This window comes from Cervus canadensis, chromosome 3, assembly GCF_019320065.1.
Source record: "Cervus canadensis isolate Bull #8, Minnesota chromosome 3, ASM1932006v1, whole genome shotgun sequence".
Classification (NCBI taxonomy): domain Eukaryota; kingdom Metazoa; phylum Chordata; class Mammalia; order Artiodactyla; family Cervidae; genus Cervus; species Cervus canadensis.
The window spans coordinates 112,357,039-112,376,763 of NC_057388.1; the positions used below are offsets into that span (position 1 = coordinate 112,357,039).

The 19,725-nt window shown below is 63.8% G+C and overlaps 1 protein-coding gene across 1 annotated transcript in view; it reads left to right on the plus strand.

The window, feature by feature from the left end:
• LOC122438844 (SCO-spondin) overlaps positions 1–19,725 on the plus strand; it is a gene marked incomplete at its 5' end in the record, with an annotated part of 52,612 nt that overhangs the window by 6,984 nt on the left and 25,903 nt on the right. Inside the window, 37 exons of the mRNA XM_043464052.1 lie at positions 263–380; positions 997–1,172; positions 1,257–1,484; positions 1,668–1,833; positions 2,014–2,248; positions 3,195–3,384; positions 3,505–3,599; positions 3,780–4,036; positions 4,387–4,521; positions 5,413–5,609; positions 5,735–5,862; positions 5,948–6,057; positions 6,383–6,532; positions 6,654–6,747; positions 6,832–7,001; positions 7,201–7,434; positions 7,591–7,812; positions 8,262–8,498; positions 9,663–9,754; positions 9,844–10,075; positions 10,217–10,369; positions 10,468–10,608; positions 10,696–10,878; positions 11,195–11,345; positions 11,923–12,076; positions 12,228–12,282; positions 13,150–13,254; positions 13,551–13,760; positions 13,870–13,979; positions 14,990–15,158; positions 15,259–15,397; positions 15,888–15,957; positions 16,074–16,137; positions 17,316–17,486; positions 17,782–17,925; positions 18,609–18,794; positions 18,895–19,059. Coding sequence (XP_043319987.1) covers positions 263–380; positions 997–1,172; positions 1,257–1,484; positions 1,668–1,833; positions 2,014–2,248; positions 3,195–3,384; positions 3,505–3,599; positions 3,780–4,036; positions 4,387–4,521; positions 5,413–5,609; positions 5,735–5,862; positions 5,948–6,057; positions 6,383–6,532; positions 6,654–6,747; positions 6,832–7,001; positions 7,201–7,434; positions 7,591–7,812; positions 8,262–8,498; positions 9,663–9,754; positions 9,844–10,075; positions 10,217–10,369; positions 10,468–10,608; positions 10,696–10,878; positions 11,195–11,345; positions 11,923–12,076; positions 12,228–12,282; positions 13,150–13,254; positions 13,551–13,760; positions 13,870–13,979; positions 14,990–15,158; positions 15,259–15,397; positions 15,888–15,957; positions 16,074–16,137; positions 17,316–17,486; positions 17,782–17,925; positions 18,609–18,794; positions 18,895–19,059 — 5,836 coding nt within the window. The remainder of the gene's footprint in view (positions 1–262; positions 381–996; positions 1,173–1,256; positions 1,485–1,667; positions 1,834–2,013; positions 2,249–3,194; positions 3,385–3,504; positions 3,600–3,779; positions 4,037–4,386; positions 4,522–5,412; positions 5,610–5,734; positions 5,863–5,947; positions 6,058–6,382; positions 6,533–6,653; positions 6,748–6,831; positions 7,002–7,200; positions 7,435–7,590; positions 7,813–8,261; positions 8,499–9,662; positions 9,755–9,843; positions 10,076–10,216; positions 10,370–10,467; positions 10,609–10,695; positions 10,879–11,194; positions 11,346–11,922; positions 12,077–12,227; positions 12,283–13,149; positions 13,255–13,550; positions 13,761–13,869; positions 13,980–14,989; positions 15,159–15,258; positions 15,398–15,887; positions 15,958–16,073; positions 16,138–17,315; positions 17,487–17,781; positions 17,926–18,608; positions 18,795–18,894; positions 19,060–19,725) is intronic.

The window sequence follows — 19,725 nt, forward strand, 5'->3', positions numbered from 1 at the left end:
CACACGTACACTTCAACATGTACACACACACAGACACACACTTCCACATGTGTACATGCGTACACACACACAGTCACACATGCCAGCCGTTGGTGAGGGTTAAGCCCCTCACCTCACAGAGTGCGGATGGCTGGCAGGCGGTCAGCACAGTTCTGGGTGGGAGCTGTCCGGAGTGTGGGCTGTGGGCGTCCAGTAAAACAGGAGAAGGCCCAGGAGGGACCCTCCCGCCCCAGCCCCACCACGTTCCTCACCATCTGCCCAGGACCTGGCCAAGCAGCAGCTGCTGATTGTACTGGAGCACGGGGACTGTGACGCTGGGAGCTGCCTCCACGCCATCTCTGTCTCCCTGGGGGACACCCTCATCCAGCTCAGGGACTCAGGTAGCCCCAGCTCTCAGGGTCCCTGCCTTCCAGGCCTTCCGCCCCCAGCAGCCCTCCAGAGTGGCCTCCTGCCATCTCCCCTCTCCCTGTGGACTCCGGCTCTCTCCAGCACCTTCTGTCCACACTGCCCTGTGATTGCTGAACCCAAATTCTCCGGCTAGACTCCCACAACCGGGATTACTGCCTCAGCTTCCCCCTCACTCTGCCTTCTCTGGAAGATGCACAAAGGCCTGTGGCGATTTTCCCAGGCATCTTCTGCCCACCCCATCCTCAGGGGAAAATACAATTCAAAGGGTTCTGAAGGAGCTGAAAGGCCTCACGGTATACCTAGGCCAGGCAGGCCCTTTCCAGCTCCTCCTGACACTGACTCCAAGGGCAAAGGCCAAGTAGGTGCTAAGGGTCCCATGGGGGTTGCTCAGGTGGGATGGGTGACCTCCCAGGGGTCACCCCAGTTCCCCTTGCTCAGGGTGAGCGGCCCGCCGAGACGAAGCTCCCCACCTCCTACCCTGGGTCCTTCCCTTTCTTAACAGCCCCATCCCGAAATGTGCCTTCCCTCCACCTCATCGGCCTAGACCAGCCCTTTGGGGGTGGCCCCCTCACAGACCCCCTATTCCAGGAGCTGTGCTTGTTGACGGGCAGGATGTGGCCTTGCCCTGGAGTGCAGCTGGGGGCCTCAGTGTCTCCCGGGCCTCCTCCTCTTTCCTGCTGCTGCGCTGGCCTGGTGCCCACATCCTCTGGGGAGTGTCCGACGCTGCAGCCTACATCACCCTGGACCCCCGCCACGCCCAACAGGTGTGCCCAGGGGGCGGGTGAGTGGCTGGGCCCGGCCGCTGTGGGCCTGGAATTGACTGTCCCGTGCCCACTTCTGCGACCCAGGTGCAGGGTCTGTGTGGCACCTTCACCCGGAATCAGCAGGATGACTTCCTGACCCCTGCTGGTGATGTGGAGACCAGTATCACTGCCTTTGCTAGCAAGTTCCAGGTGGCAGGCGGGGGAACATGCTCCTTGGAGGCCAGCACCCCGCTTTCCCCCTGCAGCACCCACACTGAGCGCCAGGTTTTTGCGGAGGTAGCCTGTGCCATCCTGCATGACCCAGCCTTCCAGGTAGCCAGCTTGGGGACTCTCCTCCTGTTTGCCCCTGTAAGATGGGATCAATACCTGCCCTGCCATCCTCCTGGACTCCTGGGAAGGCCCCACTCCGAGCCATGCCAGGGCTGCTGAGCACCGGGAGGTGGCAGTGGGGAATCAATGGGGAGGAGCTGACTCATTTCCTTGTCTCCCTCCAAGGAGTGCCACGGGCTGGTGGACAGGGAGCCGTTCCACCTGCGCTGCTTGGCAGCTGTGTGTGGCTGCGCCCCTGGCCGGGACTGCCTGTGCCCGGTGCTTGCGGCCTATGCTCGGCGCTGTGCCCAGGAGGGTGCCCTGCCTTCCTGGAGAAACCGGACCTTCTGCCGTGAGTCTGCTCAGCCAGCCAGCTGCACCCTTACACTCCCTCCAGCACAGGGGATCCAGGGACTTTGCAGCAGGGGAGGGTCCCAGAAGGATCTCTGACCTCCGCAGATTGCTGGCTTTGTTTTCTTTCGGAGGCAAGGGGGCAGAGCAGCCTCTGACCTGCATGTGTCTCTGTGCCCAGCTGTCTTGTGTCCTGGTGGCCAGGAGTACCAGGAGTGTGCCCCAGCATGCGGTCGCAACTGCGGGGAGCCTGAAGACTGTGGGGAGCTGGACAGCTGTGTGGCCGGCTGTAATTGCCCCCTGGGGCTGCTGTGGGACCCCGAGGGCCAGTGTGTGCCCCCCAACTTGTGCTCCTGCCAGCTTGGGGCCCATCGCTATGCCCCTGGCAGTGCCACTATGAAGGACTGCAACCACTGGTGAGAGCAGAGACCTGTTGGGGGAGTCAAAGAGCTGGGGGTGAAAAGGTGGAGCTTAGAGAAACGGGCTGAGGGATGTGGGGAGGATGGCACGCCCATTAGAGCACTGATGACATCCCCTCAGTTGTGGAGCACTTTAGGGCTTATAAAACCCTCTTATGTACATTGCCTGTTTAACCTTACTTACTTCTTGCGTCAGTGCTAAGTTCAACTCTTTGGGACTCTGTGGACTGTAGCCCTCGAGGCTCCTCTGTCCATGGGATTCTCCAGGCAAGAGTGCTGGAATGGGTTGCCATGCCCTCCTCCAGAGGATCTTCCCCACCCAGGGATCGAACCTGTGGTCTCCTGCACTGTGGGCAGTTTCTTGCCCGCTGAGCCACCAGGGAAGCCCAATACCCTAATAAAGTAGGAAGCAGAAGAATTGTTCCCATTTTGCAGATGAGGAAACTGAAGTGCAGATAGGCTAAACAGCTTGCAGAGTCACAGAGCTTGTTAATGATGAGGGACAGAACCCAGGTCTCTGAATTCCAGTTGAGGGTGGTCCAGAGGCTCTTCTAAGGGTTAGGACATAAAGAGAAGTTGCAGATCTATAGAGACTGTGCCGGAGTCCAGAGTTTGGTGGGTAAGACTTCAGTGAAACCCTTCTCCCACCTGTACTGGGAGTAGGGTTGTTCAGTATCTCGGCCTCTCCCCAGAGCCCAGAGAATGGCTCCTATTGGTGTTGGGGCAGGGTGGCAGTGTGTAATCCCAGGTGTGGTCAGGTGCTTGTCACACTTCTTGTGCTTGTGGCAACTGGGGTTGTGGGTGAGACACTCAGGTCTCCAGCATCAGAGCTGGACCTTCCCACAAGTTTAGGGGCTCTGGACCCCTGGGATCCTGAGGCTGTCCCAGGGCAGGTCAGGGGCCTGGAAGTGAGGTCATTTCCCTGCCTCCCAACCTCCGGCAGTGTCTGCCAGGAGAGGGGCCTCTGGAACTGCACTGCTCACCACTGCGCTCCGCCCCGGGCCTTCTGCCCCCGTGGGCTCGTCTACGTCCCTGGAGCCTGCCTCCTCACCTGTGACAGTCCTGACGCTGACCACCCCTGCACCCCAGGCAGCCCGGGGGGCTGTGTCTGCCCCCCAGGCACCGTGCTGCTGGTACGTCTGGGAGGGGCTCCGCTAGCCAGCCCCCTGCCCTGGCCCCTGGCTGGGTGTAACCGGCGGGGAGGGGGCACCAGGCAGTCCTCCATGGAACCCTTTGTCCCCGGCCTCTGCTAGGAGGAACGCTGCGTGCCTCCCGAGCTCTGTCCCTGCCGTCACGGCGGCCAGTGGTACCTGCCCAACGCTACAATCCAGGAGGACTGCAACCTGTGGTATGTAGGCCCCGCCCTGTGACCTGTGACCCTGCGACCTAGTGACCCCTGGCTGGGGGTCGGGATGATGGGTGGGGCGGGATACCCAGACAGGCCTGGACGGTGGAAGCTCCCGGCATCTCTCCCCGGCCCCCCCGGGCCCCGGTCTTCCTGACGGTTCCCCTCCCCCGTTGCCCACAGCGTGTGCCAGGGTCGGCGGTGGCACTGCCCGGGCCAGCGGTGTGCCGGGCGGTGCCGGGCGTCAGGCGCCCCTCACTACGTGACGTTCGACGGGCTGGCCCTCACCTTCCCCGGGGCCTGCGAGTACCTGCTGGTGCGGGAGGCCAGCGGCCAGTTCACCGTCTCCGCCCAAAACCTGCCCTGCGGGGCCAGCGGCCTCACCTGCACCAAGGCGCTGACCGTGCGGCTGCAGGGCACCGTTGTGCACATGCTCAGAGGTGGCTGTGACATTGAAGGGGGACGTGGCCAAGGAGGGGGCCCCCCCCCCCGGGTGGCGTCCCAGCTCTGCGGGGGCAGCTGAGGCCTGGGGTTTCCCACGGCTCCCCACGGCTAGCCATCAGTCCGCGGGGGTGGGGGTGGGGGCTGGTGACTCTTCTCTTGGTTGGGAACCCTGATTCTGGAAGGCTCCAGGAAACGAAAGCCCAGAGAGGTCTAAGGACTTGCTCCAGGTCACACAGCTGAAGGAAGAAAGGAAAGGCTGGAGGGGAGGGAGGCTGGGAGGGCCTCGTGGGGCTCTTGGGGCCCCTGGACCCCGAGGCCGGGCCTGAATGCCTCTGCTCCCCCACAGGCAGGGCAGTGACGGTGAATGGGGTGAGTGTGACGCCCCCCAAGGTCTACTCCGGCCCTGGGCTGAGCCTGCGCCCCGCCGGCCTCTTCCTGCTCCTCAGTACCCGTGTGGGTCTCACCCTGCTCTGGGATGGAGGTCAGCACCCCACCCGCCATTCAGCTGACCCCCGCCCTGCAGCTCCCACCCCCCCGACAAAGTCTTCCTCCTCCACACATCTGATCAGAGTCTCCAAATTACGTTTTCGTCATTACATCTTTCTGCCTTATGAAAGCAATAGCTCCTCGCCAAAAGAAACGGTTAAAAAAATAGCAAATTTTAGAGAGAAGAAATAAAAAGAAATCTAACAGCCCACCACCCAAACCCAAGCAGCGGGTGATTTAGAAATAACTGGTTACTGAGAAATCAAAGGAAATCCAAACGCACCCCCCCCCCCCGCACCCCGCGGTGTGGGCAAAGTCATCTGCACTGAGGCCTCTGGGGCTGGAGAGTGTCACAGTGTGTCCTGGACTCTGGAATCCAGCCCTCTGTAGATTTTCTGTACCCGGCCTCCAACCTGAGTTTAGTTAAGAAAGTTGGCTCTCACTTCCTGCCCTGAGCCCCACCCCTGTAGGTAGGTCTCACATCTGTCACCGCCAAGCACCACCCCAAACAAGAGGGAGCTGGCGACCCCACTGGGGGAGTTGATAACCTTTGTCAGATGGTCAAACCAGCCCACCTGATACAGGCGCCTAGGTCATCTCCCCACTCCTTGTAGCTCAGTTAGTAAAGAATCTGCCTGCAATGCAGGAGATCCAGGTTCGATCCCTGAGTTAGGAAGATCCCCTGGAGAAGGAAATGGGAACCCACTCCAGTATTCTTGCCTGGAGCATCCCATGGACAGAGGAGCCTGGCGGGCCACAGTCCACGAGGATTGCAAGAGTTGGACATGACTTAGTGACTAAACCACCAGGTCTTGTCCCCACTCCTGGCCCTAAAGAAGGCCCCCAGATCGGTCTCCAGAGCCCCCCTGCCACACTCTCTGTCCAGGCACCCGGGTCCTGGTGCAGCTGTCGCCCCAGCTCCGCGGCCGGGTGGCTGGCCTGTGTGGAGACTTTGATGGAGATGCCAGTAACGACCTTCGGAGCCGCCAGGGGGTCCTGGAGCCCACCGCTGAACTGGCCGCCCACTCCTGGCGCCTCAGGCCTCTCTGCCCGGAGCCGGGGGACCTGCCGCACCCCTGTGCCGTGAGGATGGGCAGGAGAGGGGGTGAAGGGAGGAGGGGGCAGCTGCTGGAACCCGGGGTTGGGGACGGTTCCAGAGGTGGGGTGCTGAGGAGGGGTCTGGCTGGTCCACGGGGGTGTCCCCACAGGTGAACGCCCACCGGGCCGGTTGGGCCCGCACCCACTGCGGGCTGGTGCTGCAACCACTCTTTGCCCGGTGCCACGCGGAGGTGCCCCCGCAGCAATACTACGAGCGGTGTGTGTATGACGCTTGCGGGTGAGAGGGGCAGGCCTGGGAACCCGGGGCGGGCGTGGGAGTGTTGGTCGGGGGATGGTGGGGGGCTGACTGCTCCCTCCCACAGCTGCGATTCGGGGGGCGACTGTGAGTGTCTCTGCTCTGCCATCGCCACCTATGCAGACGAGTGTGCCCGGCACGGGATCCACGTGCGCTGGCGCAGCCAGGAGCTCTGCCGTGAGTATGCCCGGCCCTCAGTCCGTGATACCCCATCTCGCCACCTGCTCAGCTCCTCTGGGGATACTTCTGGCCTGAGAGCCAGTCATTCATTCATTCATTCCTGGAGTGCTTACTATGAGCCAGACGCTGTCCTAGATGAACCAAACATGCTGAGATCGCTGCTGTGTTGCAAATAGCCTTGGCAGGCACCCGGCAAGACATCCAGGCCATCCATACACCCCGGTGCCCTCCACGGGCCTCGCTTTGGGCTGGCTCGCCCGCTGCTGTTGCTTCCTGGGGCCCTCGCCCCCTGGTGACCCAGGCCTCTCTCCTCCCCACCCAGCTCTGCAGTGTGAGGGGGGCCAGGTGTATGAGGCCTGTGGCCCCACGTGCCCCGTCACGTGCCACGACCACAGTCCTGAGCCTGGGTGGCCCTGCCAGGCCATCGCCTGTGTGGAGGGCTGCTTCTGCCCCGAGGGGACTCTGCTGCACGGTGTGTAGGGTCAGAGTGGGCAGAGGGGAGGGGGCTCTGGGTAGGGGGGGGTGCAGAGGGGCCACAAGGCCATGGGGACGGGGTGCCCCTTTGGCCGGAGCCCTGCCGTCTGTGCCCTCAGGAGGTGTCTGCCTGGAGCTGGCTGCCTGCCCCTGCGAGTGGGGGGGCAGCTTCTTCCCGCCGGGCACGGTACTGCAGAAGGACTGTGGCAACTGGTGAGCGGGGGCGGGGGGGTACCCCCACGCCCTGGGCTGGCTAAGCCCGGCACCGCTGCTGATCCCTGGACACCATGTCCTCAGCACATGCCGGGAAAGTCAGTGGCTTTGTGGGGACGACGGCGGCCGCTGTGCAGAGCCCGGGCCTGGCTGTGCGGAGGGAGAGATCCCCTGCCGGGAGAGCGGGCACTGTGTGCCCCACGGGTGGCTCTGTGACAACCAGGATGACTGTGGCGATGGCTCAGACGAGGAGGGTGAGTGTCCTGGGTGGTGTGCGGCAGTGGCAAGTGGCGGGTCAGGCCTCAGATGGAAGCACATGTCCTAGGGCCACTTCCTAAGCTGCGGGTCCAGTTGCCAGCTGCTTGTGGGCAGGGGTGTCCCGGTTTCTGGGGTTGGGGGCTTCTCTGGGAGCCTCTGTGGGTGTCCTGAGCCTGCCTGCCTTCTTCGCCCCAGGCTGTGCCACCCCGGGCTGTGGGGAGGGGCAGGTGTCTTGCAGTTCCGGCCGCTGCCTGCCCCTGGCCCTGCTCTGCGATGGGCAGGATGACTGTGGAGACGGGACGGATGAACAGGGCTGCCCGTGCCCCCAGGACTCGCTGGCCTGTGCCGACGGGCGCTGCCTGCCTCCGGCCCGGCTCTGCGATGGGTACCCTGACTGTCCGGACGCTGCTGATGAGGAGTCCTGCCTGGGTTAGTGGTCCCGACCCCGTCTCGTGAGCCCCCACCTGCCTCCCTCCCCTCCTTCGCCAGTGCAGGTTCCTGCTGAGAAGTGGGCACCTGCTGGCATGTGAGAGAGGGCACCCCGAGGAGCAGTACCCTGGGACCAGCCCCTCTCTCTGGCTACAGGGCAAGTGGACTGCGCCCCTGGGGAGGTGTCCTGCGTCGATGGTACCTGCCTGGGGGCCATCCGGCTGTGTGACGGAGTCTGGGACTGTCTGGATGGAGCCGACGAGGGGCCTGGGCACTGCCCCCTCCCCTCTCTGCCCACTCCCCCCGCTGGTACCTTGCCTGGCCCCTCTGCTGTCTCCTGGGAGACTGCACCTACCCCCCTGGCCAGCGTCGGCCCTGGTGAGCTCCTGGAGGAAAGGGGCTTAGAAAGCTGGCCTCTGGAGGCCTGGGAAGGAGGGAACAGGGTCTCAGGGGGAGACCTAGGGGCATATGGTGGGGGGGGGTGGTGACGAGGGAAGGAGCAGGGCACAGTCCAGCTTCCTGGAGACAGCGGAATGAAGGACGCGAAGGGAGAGAGGACTGAAAAGAGTCCAAACCTTCTTCCCAGGAGTTCAGAGCCGCCTCTAAACTGAGTGGCGACTGTTGGGAATTCTTGGATGAAGAAAGAGCTTTAGGAAAACCAATCGATCATCAAAATGCGGGAGGGACTGGACTTGGGGAGGGGCCGAAGGTGGGGGGAGGGCCGGGCGCAGGGAGGGGCTCAGAGGGGACGACGGCGGTGGAAGGGCCCGGCCGGCCTGCGGGGAGCTGGTCCGCCCCGCCCGGGTCTAGCGAGGACGTCCCCGCAGCGCTGCCCTGCGGCCCCTTGGACTTCGCGTGCGGCAGCGGCGAATGCGCGCCCCGGGGCTGGCGCTGCGACGGCGAGGGGGACTGCGCCGACGGCAGCGACGAGAGCGGCTGCGACCGGCCTTGCGCGCCGCACCACACGCCCTGCGCGCGCGGCCCGCACTGCGTGGCCCCGGGACAGCTGTGCGACGGCGTCCCGCAGTGCCCCGACGGCTGGGACGAGGACCCGGGCGCCTGCGGTGAGAGCCCGGCCGCGACACGCGCTGGCGGGCGGGACGCCTTCTCTTCCCACCCCTACCTGGGCGCCCCCGCTAGAGAGAGTGTCTTAGGTCTAAGGCATTCGAGCCTAGAGCGAGTGTTGTGCCCTTTGAATCTCTTCTGGGAAACTCTGAAAACTTCTGCCCGCCCACCCAGCCCCGGGAGGGCCCGGAGGAGGAAGGTAGAAAGGGCTTTCTGTCTTTGATAAAAGGGCGGGCCTGAGTGGCTTTGTCGCAGGGCATGGACCTGTTTGGGGGGTCCTCAACCTCTCCCCACCAAAACTGGGGATTCCTTTTGTGTCCCTGCAAGTCAGACCTTCACTGTCCTGACCACCTGTGGGGGGTGCTGTCCATAGACCCCATTTCCTCCCCTCTCCATGGCCTGCCTTCCTGCACCCTCCCAAAGGTGTCTCTGACCCAGGCTAGGTCCCCTGTGATTTTTTTCTCATACTTGGTCCCCTCCAGGGTTCCCTGGTGGCTCAGTGGTAAAAGAATCCGCCTGCAAGGCAGGAGATTTGGGTTCCATTCCTGGGTTGGGAAGACCCCCTGGAGAAGGAAATGGCAACTGACTCTAGTGTTCTTGCCTGGAGAAGCCCATGGACAGAGGAGCCTGGTGGGCTCTAGTTCATGTGGTCACAAAGAGTCAGACACGACTGAGCGATTCATGTTTTGGGCTTTCCAGGTGGCGCTAGTGCTAAAGAACCCGTTTGCCCGTCCAGGAGACACAGGAGACTAGGGTTCGATCCCTGGGTCAGGAAGATCCCCTGGAGAGGGTCATGGCAACCCACTCCAGTATTCTTGCCTGGAGAACCCCATGGCCAGAGGAGCCTGGTGGGCTACAGTTCATGGGGTCCCGAAGAGTCGGAAGACTGAAGTGACTTAGCGTGCATACAACCCCTCCGTGCCTTTGGAGCCCCACCCCTTGCAGGCTCCACCCAGCTGTCCCCTTGCAGGAGTCTCTTCCCCTGTGATTTGACTCCCCAATTGTGCCTGAAGCCCCAGCAGCTCTGGGATGGGCTCCCCACCTGTCCTCACCCCGGGGAGGATAGGGTGGGCACGCTGTTCCCCTGGTGGAGGCCAAAGCTGGCGGGGGCTGGGGATGCGGCTCTCACTTCCACCTAACTGTTTTCTCTCCTCTTTTCTCAGAGGGGCTGCGGGCCCCAGGAGGCCCCAACCAGACAGGGCTTCCCTGCCCGGAATACTCCTGTCCGGACGGCCTCTGCATCGGTTTCCAGCAGGTGAGGCTGGGGAGCGGGTGGTGCGGGAGGCCAGCGCCCCCGGTGCCCTCAAAGCACGAGTCGCCCCGACCCCGCTGTTCTGACCCCAGGTGTGCGACGGGCAGCCCGACTGTGAGCTGGCGGGGATGCCAGGGCCCTCCCCGGAAGAGCAGGGCTGTGGGGCCTGGGGGCCCTGGAGCCCCTGGGGGCCCTGCAGCCAGACATGCGGGCCAGGGGCGCAGGGCCGGAGTCGCCGCTGCTTGCCCCCGAGCCTCCCGGTGCTGCGGCACTGCCCCGGCCCGGAGCGCCAGACTCGGGCCTGCTTCGTGGCCGCCTGCCCAGGTGAGGGGGGCGCCTGGGCACTGGGAGGCCAGCACGGTGGGTAGGACCTGCGAAAGCAGGGGGGAGGAGGAGGGCGCCGGGCCCCCCTGCCCAGCCTCATGGCCGCCCCCCACCCTGCTGGCCGGCCCTTGCCCCCCACAGAGGACGGTGCGTGGACCTCCTGGTCACCCTGGTCCCCATGCTCTGAACCGTGCGGGGGTGTCACGGCTCGCCACCGGGAGTGCCACCCGCCCCAGAACGGGGGCCGGGCCTGTGCCATGCTGCCTGGGGGCCCTCCCAGCACCCGGGAGACCCGTGAGTGGACGGAAGCGGGCGCGGCAGAGGGAGGGTGGAGGGGCAGCAGGGGGGAGCTTGTCCCTGACGGGGACCCACCTGCGATGACCTCCTCCCAGGGCCCTGCCCTCAGGACGGCTGCCCCAACATCACCTGCTCCGGGGAACTGGTGTTCCATGCCTGCGCCCCTTGCCCTTTGACCTGTGATGACATCTCTGGTCAGGCCGTGTGCCCCCCTGACCGGCCCTGCGGTGGCCCAGGTAAGGGGGCTCTGGCCCTGGGGTGTGGTGGGCCTGTCTGCCTGGCCGAGCTCTCTGCAGGGAGGCCTCACGCCGGGCCTCCCTCAGGCTGCTGGTGCCCTGCGGGGCAGGTGCTGGGTGCCCGGGGGCGGTGCGTGTGGCCGCGGCAGTGCCCGTGCCTGGTGGACGGCGGCCGCTACTGGCCCGGGCAGCGCGTCAAGATCGACTGCCAGCTCTGCATCTGCCAGGACGGGCAGCCCCGGCGCTGCCGGCCCAGCCCAGACTGCGCGGGTGAGCCCCACCCCGGCCCCTCCCGAGGGGCCTCTGGTCTCCCCCAGACCACCCAACCCAGACTGCGCGGGTGAGCCCCACCCCAGCCCTTCTCAAGGGGCCTCTGGTCTCCCCCAGACCACCCAACCCAGACTGCGCGTGTGAGCCCCACCCCGGCCCCTCCTGAGGGGCCTCTGGTCTCCCCCAGACCACCCAACCCAGACTGTGTAGGTGAGCCCCACCCTGCCCTTCCCGAGGGGCTCTGGTCTCCCCGAGGGGCTCTGGTCTCCCCCAGACCGCCCCGCCTCCCCCAGCCCTGACTCGTGGCCCCCCTCAGTGAACTGCGGCTGGTCAGCGTGGTCCCCCTGGGCTGAGTGCCTGGGCCCCTGTGGGAGCCGGAGCGTCCAGTGGTCCTTCCGGAGCCCCAACAACCCCCGCCTGGCCGGTCGAGGGCACCAGTGCCGGGGCCTCCATCGCAAGGCCCGCAGGTACCGCACCCCAGGAACCGCACCTCCAGCTCCCAGCTGGGAAGCCGCCTGTGTGCGCCCTTCCGCACTCAAGGTGCTTCCACGGGCCGGACCCCAGATGAGGACCACCCCCCATTCTGTGCCCCTATTAGTCTAAACACCGGGACTCCCAGCACATCTCTGGGGACCCCTGGCCTTCTGCATCAGTTTTATGCCCAGTAGATCCAAAAGGGGGATGTAGGGAGCCCACAGGTCCGAGGGTGGGTACGGACCCTCTGGTCTGCACCCTGTGCCTCTGGAGGTACCCGGGGTGAGGCTTGTAGGGGGAGTTGCCATATCTGCCTGCCCAGCCCCCTCTGAGACTGGCTCTACTGGCCAAGGGCCTTGGCACAAATTACTTCCACTGCCCTCTCTTGGGTCAGCTGCAGTCGCTCTGGTTCAGGGGTGGGGTCAGGGTGACAGGATGACCAAGTGTCCCCTGAGGCCCAGGACTTTCCAGGACTTGTTATAACTGAAAGTCCCGAGTCCTGGGAAATGCCTCCCCCAGGCAGGCCAGGGTGGGCTGGTCACCAGGTGAGGGGCGGCCCCCAATTCCCAGGTGCCAGACGGAGCCCTGTGAAGGCTGCGAGCAGGACGGCCAGGTCCACCGCGTGGGGGAGCGCTGGCGAGGGGGTCCCTGCAGGGTCTGCCAGTGTCTGCACGATGGCTCGGCACGCTGCTCTCCCTACTGCCCGCTGGGAAGCTGCCCCCAGGTGAGGCAGGCCGGTGGGGGCACCTGGGGGCGGGGGGCGCCTGGCAGTAAGGGTGGGGCGGGGCACCGTGTGTAGAGGCCAGAATTGTGGGTGGCAGCTGATGGAGCGGGCAGGTGGCCAGTTTCGTCCAGCCTGGCTCTTGGATTCGCAGGACTGGGTTCTGGTGGAGGCAGTGGGGGAGTCATGTTGCCGCTGCGTGCCACCTGGTGAGTGGGTCTGGGGGCAGCAGAGGAGCTCCAGGGGGAGGAGGATGGCGGGAAGCCAGAGGTGGCTGTACCGAGTCCCGGGGGGACGGGGGCGGCACTGGCTACCCCGGCCTCAGGGTGAGGGGAGCCTGGGTCATGGACGCTGGGCAAGGAAGGGGCCCTCTGGGTGGGTGTGGGGGCCTCTAAGGCCGGGCCTCAGTCTCTGCCCGCCTCTTCTGACCTCCCCCACGAGGTCACCCTTGAGGGTACTTTCCTTTCTCTGGTTCTGATGGGCTGGATCTGGTTCCTTTCCTGTCCCCTCTAAGAGCAACCATGACCCAGTTGGACTTTTCAAAACCGTGTTTACTTGGAAACTGAATTATAAATAAAACAGAATGCAAAGGCTCAAAAACGGATGCACTTTGGGGCCCAGATTTCATATCTTAAAAGTGCACCCATAGGCTGCTGAGGTTAGGAGAGCGCCCGCCTGCACAGTGGTACAGGTGGCTGACTGCACAAGTTACATGGCGAGTGGTGACCAGACTGTAAGACTGAAAGACCGCTTCCATCCAGAGATGCCCTTTTCTGGTGCCCACAAAGGTCCCCTATTAGTGACAGCAGCCCTGATCAGGAACTGAACTGCAGCCGCTCTGTCCTGGCCCCTGAAGTGGCTTTTTGGGCAGGTGGTTTTAGTCTGCGTTCTCTAAATATATTCAGTGGAAGCGAAAACCCCTTACTCACTCCGGGATGGAGCTTTCCCAGCTGTGGGAGGGGGGCACTGTTCCCAAAGTTCCCCCGGAAGTCGTGGGAGAGAAAGTGCTCCAACGAGTGGAGAGAGGTTGGGCCGGGGCCTGGTGTGAGCCTGGGTCTCTCCTCCCCCGCCTCCAGGAGAGAACAAGACGGTCCACCCCATGGCCACTCCCGCGCCCGCTCCGACCCCCAGCCCTCAGATCGGAGCCTCTCTGATCACCTACATTCTGCCTCCCCCCGGAGGTAAGGGCCACGGGCTGTTGTAGGGCCGAGGGGGGCTGTTCCCGAGGGGTTGTCCAGCCTGGGAGGGGAGACCAGATCGCTGGACTATACCTCTTGCCTTCCATGGGGAGGACGGTTATCCTAAGGATCTATCTAGATGTCAGCACAACCTGTTTCCTCCCTAACCCTGCCCTACCTGGACCAGCCTCCGGTGACCCTACAAGGTCAACCGGCTGGACTTTCAACGCTCCAGAGTACCCCTTGTGCCTTCCTAACTATGCCCCCGGCAGGCTCCAGCCCTTCTCTTGTGCACCCAGATCCCTGCTATTCTCCCCTGGGCCTGGCCCGACTCCCCGAGGGGAGCCTGCCTGCTTCGTCCCAGCAGCTGGAGCGCCCCCCCTGGGCTGCCATCCTGAGGCCTGCCCTGGGAGTGCCAGGTTGGAGCCCCGTGGAGCACGCTGATACTCAGGAGCACACCCCGCCTCCCTACCTGCAGCTCGACCTGCTCCAGCCCAGGAACCTCACCGGTCAGTGGGGAGACGGCAGAGGCCAGGGCTGGAGGAGGAAGGGGTGGAGGATGGCGGGGCTGGGGGTGGCGCTCACTGCTTTAGCTCTGCTCCCTGCTCCTCCTCCCAGGCATCATAGTGCAGGGGGCTGGGTCCTCAGACTGGCTCCAGGTCAGCAGTGATGGTCTACACTGGCACAGCTATCGTGACATCCGGCCTGGTATTCAGCCCGCACCCCAGGTACCGCCCACTCAGGCCCCCTGGACCAGTGACCCACCATGCCCTTTTATGTGGGGCCCACACTGTATGTTCCCAAGGGGTTTCTTGTCTCCAGAGGGACATTTCCTACTTTAGAGGCTTGTTCAGCACCTGTTAGTAGCAGGGACAGTGTTCGGTGGGGCAGAAGGGCCACAGTTGAAAGGGCATCAGATATGATCGAAGTGGCTCAGATGGGGGGCAGGTGTGGGAAGCCCTACTGTGGAGGGAGGGGCTTGGGGTGACAGCGAGTTCACTGAGCCTCGGGGCGTGCGGAGAGCAGCTGGGCACAGCCCTGCCCTCCTGGGGCTAGCATCCTCCCCACGGAGACTCAGATGGTAAAGAATCTGCCTGCAATGCGGGATGCCCGGGTTTGATCCCTGGGTGGGGAAGATGCCCTGGAGAAGGAAATGGCCACCTGCTCCAGTACTGTTGCCTGAGAAATCCCATGGAAGGAGGAGCCTGGTGGGCTACAGTCCATGGGGTCGCAGAGTTGCACATGGCTGAGCGACTGACATCTTTATGTTCAGGGAGACTGTATGTCTGCTCTTAAGTATTTGACTTCCCTGGTGGCTCAGACGGTAAAGTGTCAGCCTACAATGCGGGTTCAATTCTTGGGTCGGGAGGATCCTCTGGAGAAGGAAATGGCAGCCCACTCCAGTATTCTTGCCTGGAGAATCCCATGGACAGAGGAGCCTGGTATGCTACAGTCCATGGGGTCGCAAAGAGTCGGACATGACTGGGCGACTTCACTTTCACTTTCTTTGCCACGTGTGGGCACTGGCCTGGCCCTGGGGACACCGCAGCAGGCATCCTGCCCTTAGGAAACTAGGACTGGAGCCCCTCAGCCTTGAGGGACCCGGATGACTCATGCTGGGAGACCATGAGCGCTGGGACGGCCCGGTCCATGCCATGGAGGTTGGGGGGATGGGTGGGGGGTGGGGCGCTGGGCAGGGTCCCGGTGGCAGCCTGAGCAGACACCCCCATCCTCATAGCTTTTCCCCGAGAACTGGGATGGCACCTCCACCGTGTGGACATTTGCCCAGATGGTGCAGGCGCAGCACATCCGGGTGTGGCCTTCCGATGGGCACCACCAGGCTGTCCCCCGCAGTGATGCCAACCCGGGCGGCCCCCTGCGGGTGGAGCTGCTGGGCTGTGAGCCAGGTACAGGCTGGGCTGGGGGAGGGAGAGATGGCAGTGGGCAGGAGGGAAGGGCAGGAGCCCTCAGCCATTCCCCCTACCCCACCGTGTCCTCACCGGGCAGCACCCCTGTGCCCAGGGGTTGGGCACCGCTGTGCTGGTGGCGAGTGTGCCCCCAGGGGGGCCCTGTGTGATGGTGTGGAGGACTGTGATGACGGCTCCGATGAGGAGGGCTGCGTGCCCCCGCCCACAGGTGCTGGCAGGTATGGGGCGCCCTGCTGCCCGGCTCAGCCTTGGTGGGGTGGCCCAGCTTTGTGGGAGGAGCCTGTGTCGCCTGCACCCCCAAAGTGCCCATGGGCCGGGGTGCTGAGTTGCTGCAGCTGGGTGTCTTCGGAGGCCCCTTCCCACATGGGATTCTGTGCCGTTGTCCTGAAGCTGGAGGTCAGTGGTTCTCAGAGGGTGGTCCTCGGACTAACGGCATCAGCATCACCTGGAAGTTGGTAGAAATGCAGACTCTCAGGCTGCAGTCCGGACCTGCTGAGGCAGACACTGGGGGACAGGGGGCACCCAGCCCCTCTGCTTAACAAACCCTCCAGGGGGCTCTGACCTTTGGGACCACAGTGGAGGGCATCCCCATGTCTAGTCTCAGCGGACAGTGCCCTCCCCAGGCCCGCCCAGGGATGATCCCCTGCCCGGATGGGGCTTCCGAAGCTGGGAGAGCCCCTGGAGCCCTCATGGTTATTTTTCTCTCAGAATCGAGTCCACAGCCTGGAGCTCCGTGCCCTCTGCTCAGCCTGGACAGCTGCACCCTCAGCCCAGCAAGGTGCATGGGGAGACGTGGAGGGGGTTGAAGCTGGGGATCCGAGTGCACCCCTGGGGGCGATGAACTGCCCCCAGGCTGGGGCCTCACGGGCAGCTGACCCTCTCCTCTCTCCACAGGGTCTGGCAGAAGCAGAGGCTGACCACTGGCATCCCGGGCGGGGGTCACCCGTGCCCCCCACAGGTATATGCCAAACTCTAGGCTGCCTTCCTGGCCTCCCCTGCCACCCAGCCTGTTCTTTCAGGGCAGGGGTCTATTATATCTCTAGAGCTCTGTCTTTTGACCCCTCTCGTTCTCTGACTGAGCAAGGTGGGTTCAGGGAGGCAGGCGTGGTCCCTGTGGACTCCTTGGCCAGTTCCAGCCCCTGCCCACTGTCTGGATTCCAGGGTGTGAGGCTGGCACTCCCTTCACCCCCCATCCCCCGCACTCACCCAGCCAGGCACCCATTTCAGAAGCGTTTGCAGGCAGATGTCTGACAGTGGGCACAGGGAAGCCAGGGTCACCCAGTTAGCGGGGTCCTAAATAGGACAAGGAAGGGGCTCCCGTTGTGTGCCAGCAACCCCCGCAACCATGGCTGCCTGGCCCTTCACCTGCACAAGGGCCCAGGAGAGCCGTCTTTGGGGGAGGCGGCCGGTGAGGGCTTTCAAGAAAGCTGAGCATGACCTTCTCTCTTGGGACGTGTTGGACCCATCTTACCACCTGCCCAGGCCTCAGTTTCCCCCTCTGTGAGCCCAGGAGCACTTAAAATTGGTGCATATGGTCCCTTCTAGAAAGTTCTGAGGATTGCTATTCAGGAGCTTGGCTAGCAGTGCCTCTGCATCTCTTGTGAGAAGCAGATGAAGCCACTTGAATTATTTCTTGGGTCTGCAAAATGCAGACTCCCATGATGAAGTCTCATCTCATCCCAAGTCTGGTTCTAGAAAAAAGGCTTTTTTTAGCAAGAATCTCTTTGTAGAAAGTAGGTTCATCCTTCTTTTCCCTGTAGCTGCCAGGAGGCTCCCAGCTGATTTCTCTGTACCTGGTGCTGAGTTTCTGGCCGGGCGGCTCCTCCTGCTGCTGTTTGTGTTTCTCCATAAATGTTGACTCTATAGTGAGTTTCACTTGGAGGCTGCTGTGTCTGTCTTCGTGAGCGGAGAGTAAACATCTCACTCAAAACTCAGCTTTTCTTCTGCGTTCAGTTAAAACCCTTCTTGTGCCCCTGGGACGACCGAGTCCCCTTTTCATTTTGATTTGAAGCCCCTCAAAAGGTGGGGTGTCATCTATCACCACCCCGAGACCTGGAAAACCTTCTGGAGGGCCCACATCAGCCTCATCTCAGGGACAGGTAACTGATGGACTCCCCCTCCCTCCTGCACCCCCAGGCAAGGGGCCAGCGAGTCTCGGGTCTGAGCCTCACCCAAGTCCTGGGGAATCTGCACAGACCGCAACCCCCAGCCCCACCTCCCAGCTGGAGGCCCAGGCCCTGAGACCGGAAATGGCAGCTGTGACGTTGCTCCCCCTGCACCCGACGATGACGCCCGAGGTCCCTGCTGGTGAGATGCCTCCTGCCCTGTAGCGATGGCTTCCCTGTGGAGGAACCGAGGCCCTGAGAGCTTGGCTGCTTTGCTCCCGGTCACACGCTCGAGCTCAGGGACTTGGGAGGATCAAGCCTAGGACCCAAGTCTCCCGAGACCGCTCCCTGCCTTTCCGTAATCCCACGAGGGCAGGAAGGGAGGGCACAGCGAATGTCAGGAGGGAGGCTGGGGGCTGCTGGGAGGTGACGGAGGGGAGAGGACAGGGCTGGAGAGGGGGCGATGGCCGGTCAGCTGGCTGCGGTGGTGCCCGCAGGACGGAGCACCGCCCCGGGGCCCTTCCCGCCTGTGCGGTGCAGCCCAGGCCAGGTGCCCTGCGAGGTCCTGGGCTGCGTGGAGCTGGAGCAGCTATGTGACGGACGGGAGGACTGTCTGGATGGCTCTGATGAGAGGCCCTGCGGTGAGCACCCCGGAGAGTCCGGTGCCATGAGGCTGGTCACGGCAAGATGGCTGTAGGTTTAGGGAGGTGCCTGCCTCCATTTCTAGCATATATGAGAAGGTCCTCGAAAGGCTAGCGGACACGGGGAGTGGAAGGAAAACTGAATGGGTAAAAACAACCAGCAGTGTGTTGGTTGGTGGGATGGTGGGGGGTGGGGCATGGGATAGGTGTTTTATAAAACCTCTCTGACCTTGGAGGTTGTTCATCTATCCATCCATTATCGACCCATCTATCCATCCATCAAAGTAGACCACTATGCTCAAAGCCTAGTTTTCAATCAAGAGAAGAGCAATCAAGTGTTAGCCAATAACGGGAAGGATGGAGTGTTAGCCAGTTACACCCCGGGGAATCCATCAGGAAGGGATATCTGGGGAGTGAACTGTTCTTAGATGCTCTGGCTTCTCTCGGGACACTCCAAGAGCTGTTGACAAATAGAGACTGTGAGATGGAGTGTGGACGGAAGACCACCCCACTCACAGCACAGGGAAGCCTGGGTGCTGGGCTGGGTGGCTGTGGGAGGAATCAGGAGGAAGGGAAGGCCGGGCCTCGGTCAGCAGATTCAGTTCCCCGCTCGGCCTGGGGTTGAAGGGGTCGGTTTATCACGGAGCGGGAATCACCTGTGCGGCTCCCTTGCCCTTCCCCAGCCCCAGCACGGGCAGCGGGCACCGTGCCCTTCACCGTGCCCACCACCGCCTTGCCGGGGCTGCCGGCCTCCAGGGGCCTCTGCTCGCCGAGCCAGCTGACCTGCGGCAGTGGGGAGTGTCTGCCCGCCGAGCGGCGCTGCGACCTGCAGCCTGACTGCCACGACGGCTCGGACGAGGACGGCTGTGGTAGGGGCGGGGTTGGGCCGGGCCCGGATTGGGGGGCTCCCCGGGGAAGGCCCGCTCCCGCGTGAGCCCCCCTCTGAACCTGGCCCACCCGTCCCCGCAGTAGACTGTGGCCTGGCGCCCTGGTCTGGCTGGAGCAGCTGCAGCCATAGCTGTGGCCTGGGCCTCGCCTTCCAGCGCCGGGAGCTGCTGCGACCGCCCCTGCCCGGGGGCAGCTGCCCGCCGGACCGGCTCCGCAGCCAGCCCTGCTTCGTGCAGGCCTGCCCAGGTAACCAGCCTCCCCTCTCTGGCCTCCCAGCACCTCCCCAAGGTGGGACACCCTCACGGGGAAATGCCCCTGCTACCCCTTGGGACCCGTGTGTCCGGCTCCGGGACTCTAGGAGGACAGCCCCTTCCGACATCCCAGCCTCGCCCCCCGGCCCCCGGAGGGCTCGTCCGAAGGCGGCTCCCCGCCTGGCCCCTTTCCTGCCGGAGTGTGGGAACTGGAGCCGCTGCAGGCCCGCCCCAGAGGGAGGCTGTGAACAGGCGGCCCCGCTGGTCCCGGGCTCTGCGCCCGAGGCCCCGCGGCGCTTTTGTTCAGCGGATCCGAAGGAGGGGCCCCAGCCCGCCGCATCCTTGCATCCAGGGTTTCCCACGCGGGGCTTCCTCCGCCCGCAGGCAGCGCTCGTAACCCCGCTTCTCACCGCTGCCTCCAGGGGGCGCGCCGCCCCGGGATTCCCTTTCCCGGGACCAGAGCCTCGATCCCCAGAGGCCTTTCCACACGTCACCCCTCCCCCCCGCCCCACACCTAAGGGGGCTTTCCTGGGACACGGGAGGAAGCTGCGGAGTCCTCGGGGCGCTGCCCTAAGCCACCCCGCTGGCCACTGCCCAGACTGCTCGGCCCCTTGGCCCTGCTCTCTCTAGGGGGGTTGCAGCTCTTGAGGTTCACCGCCTG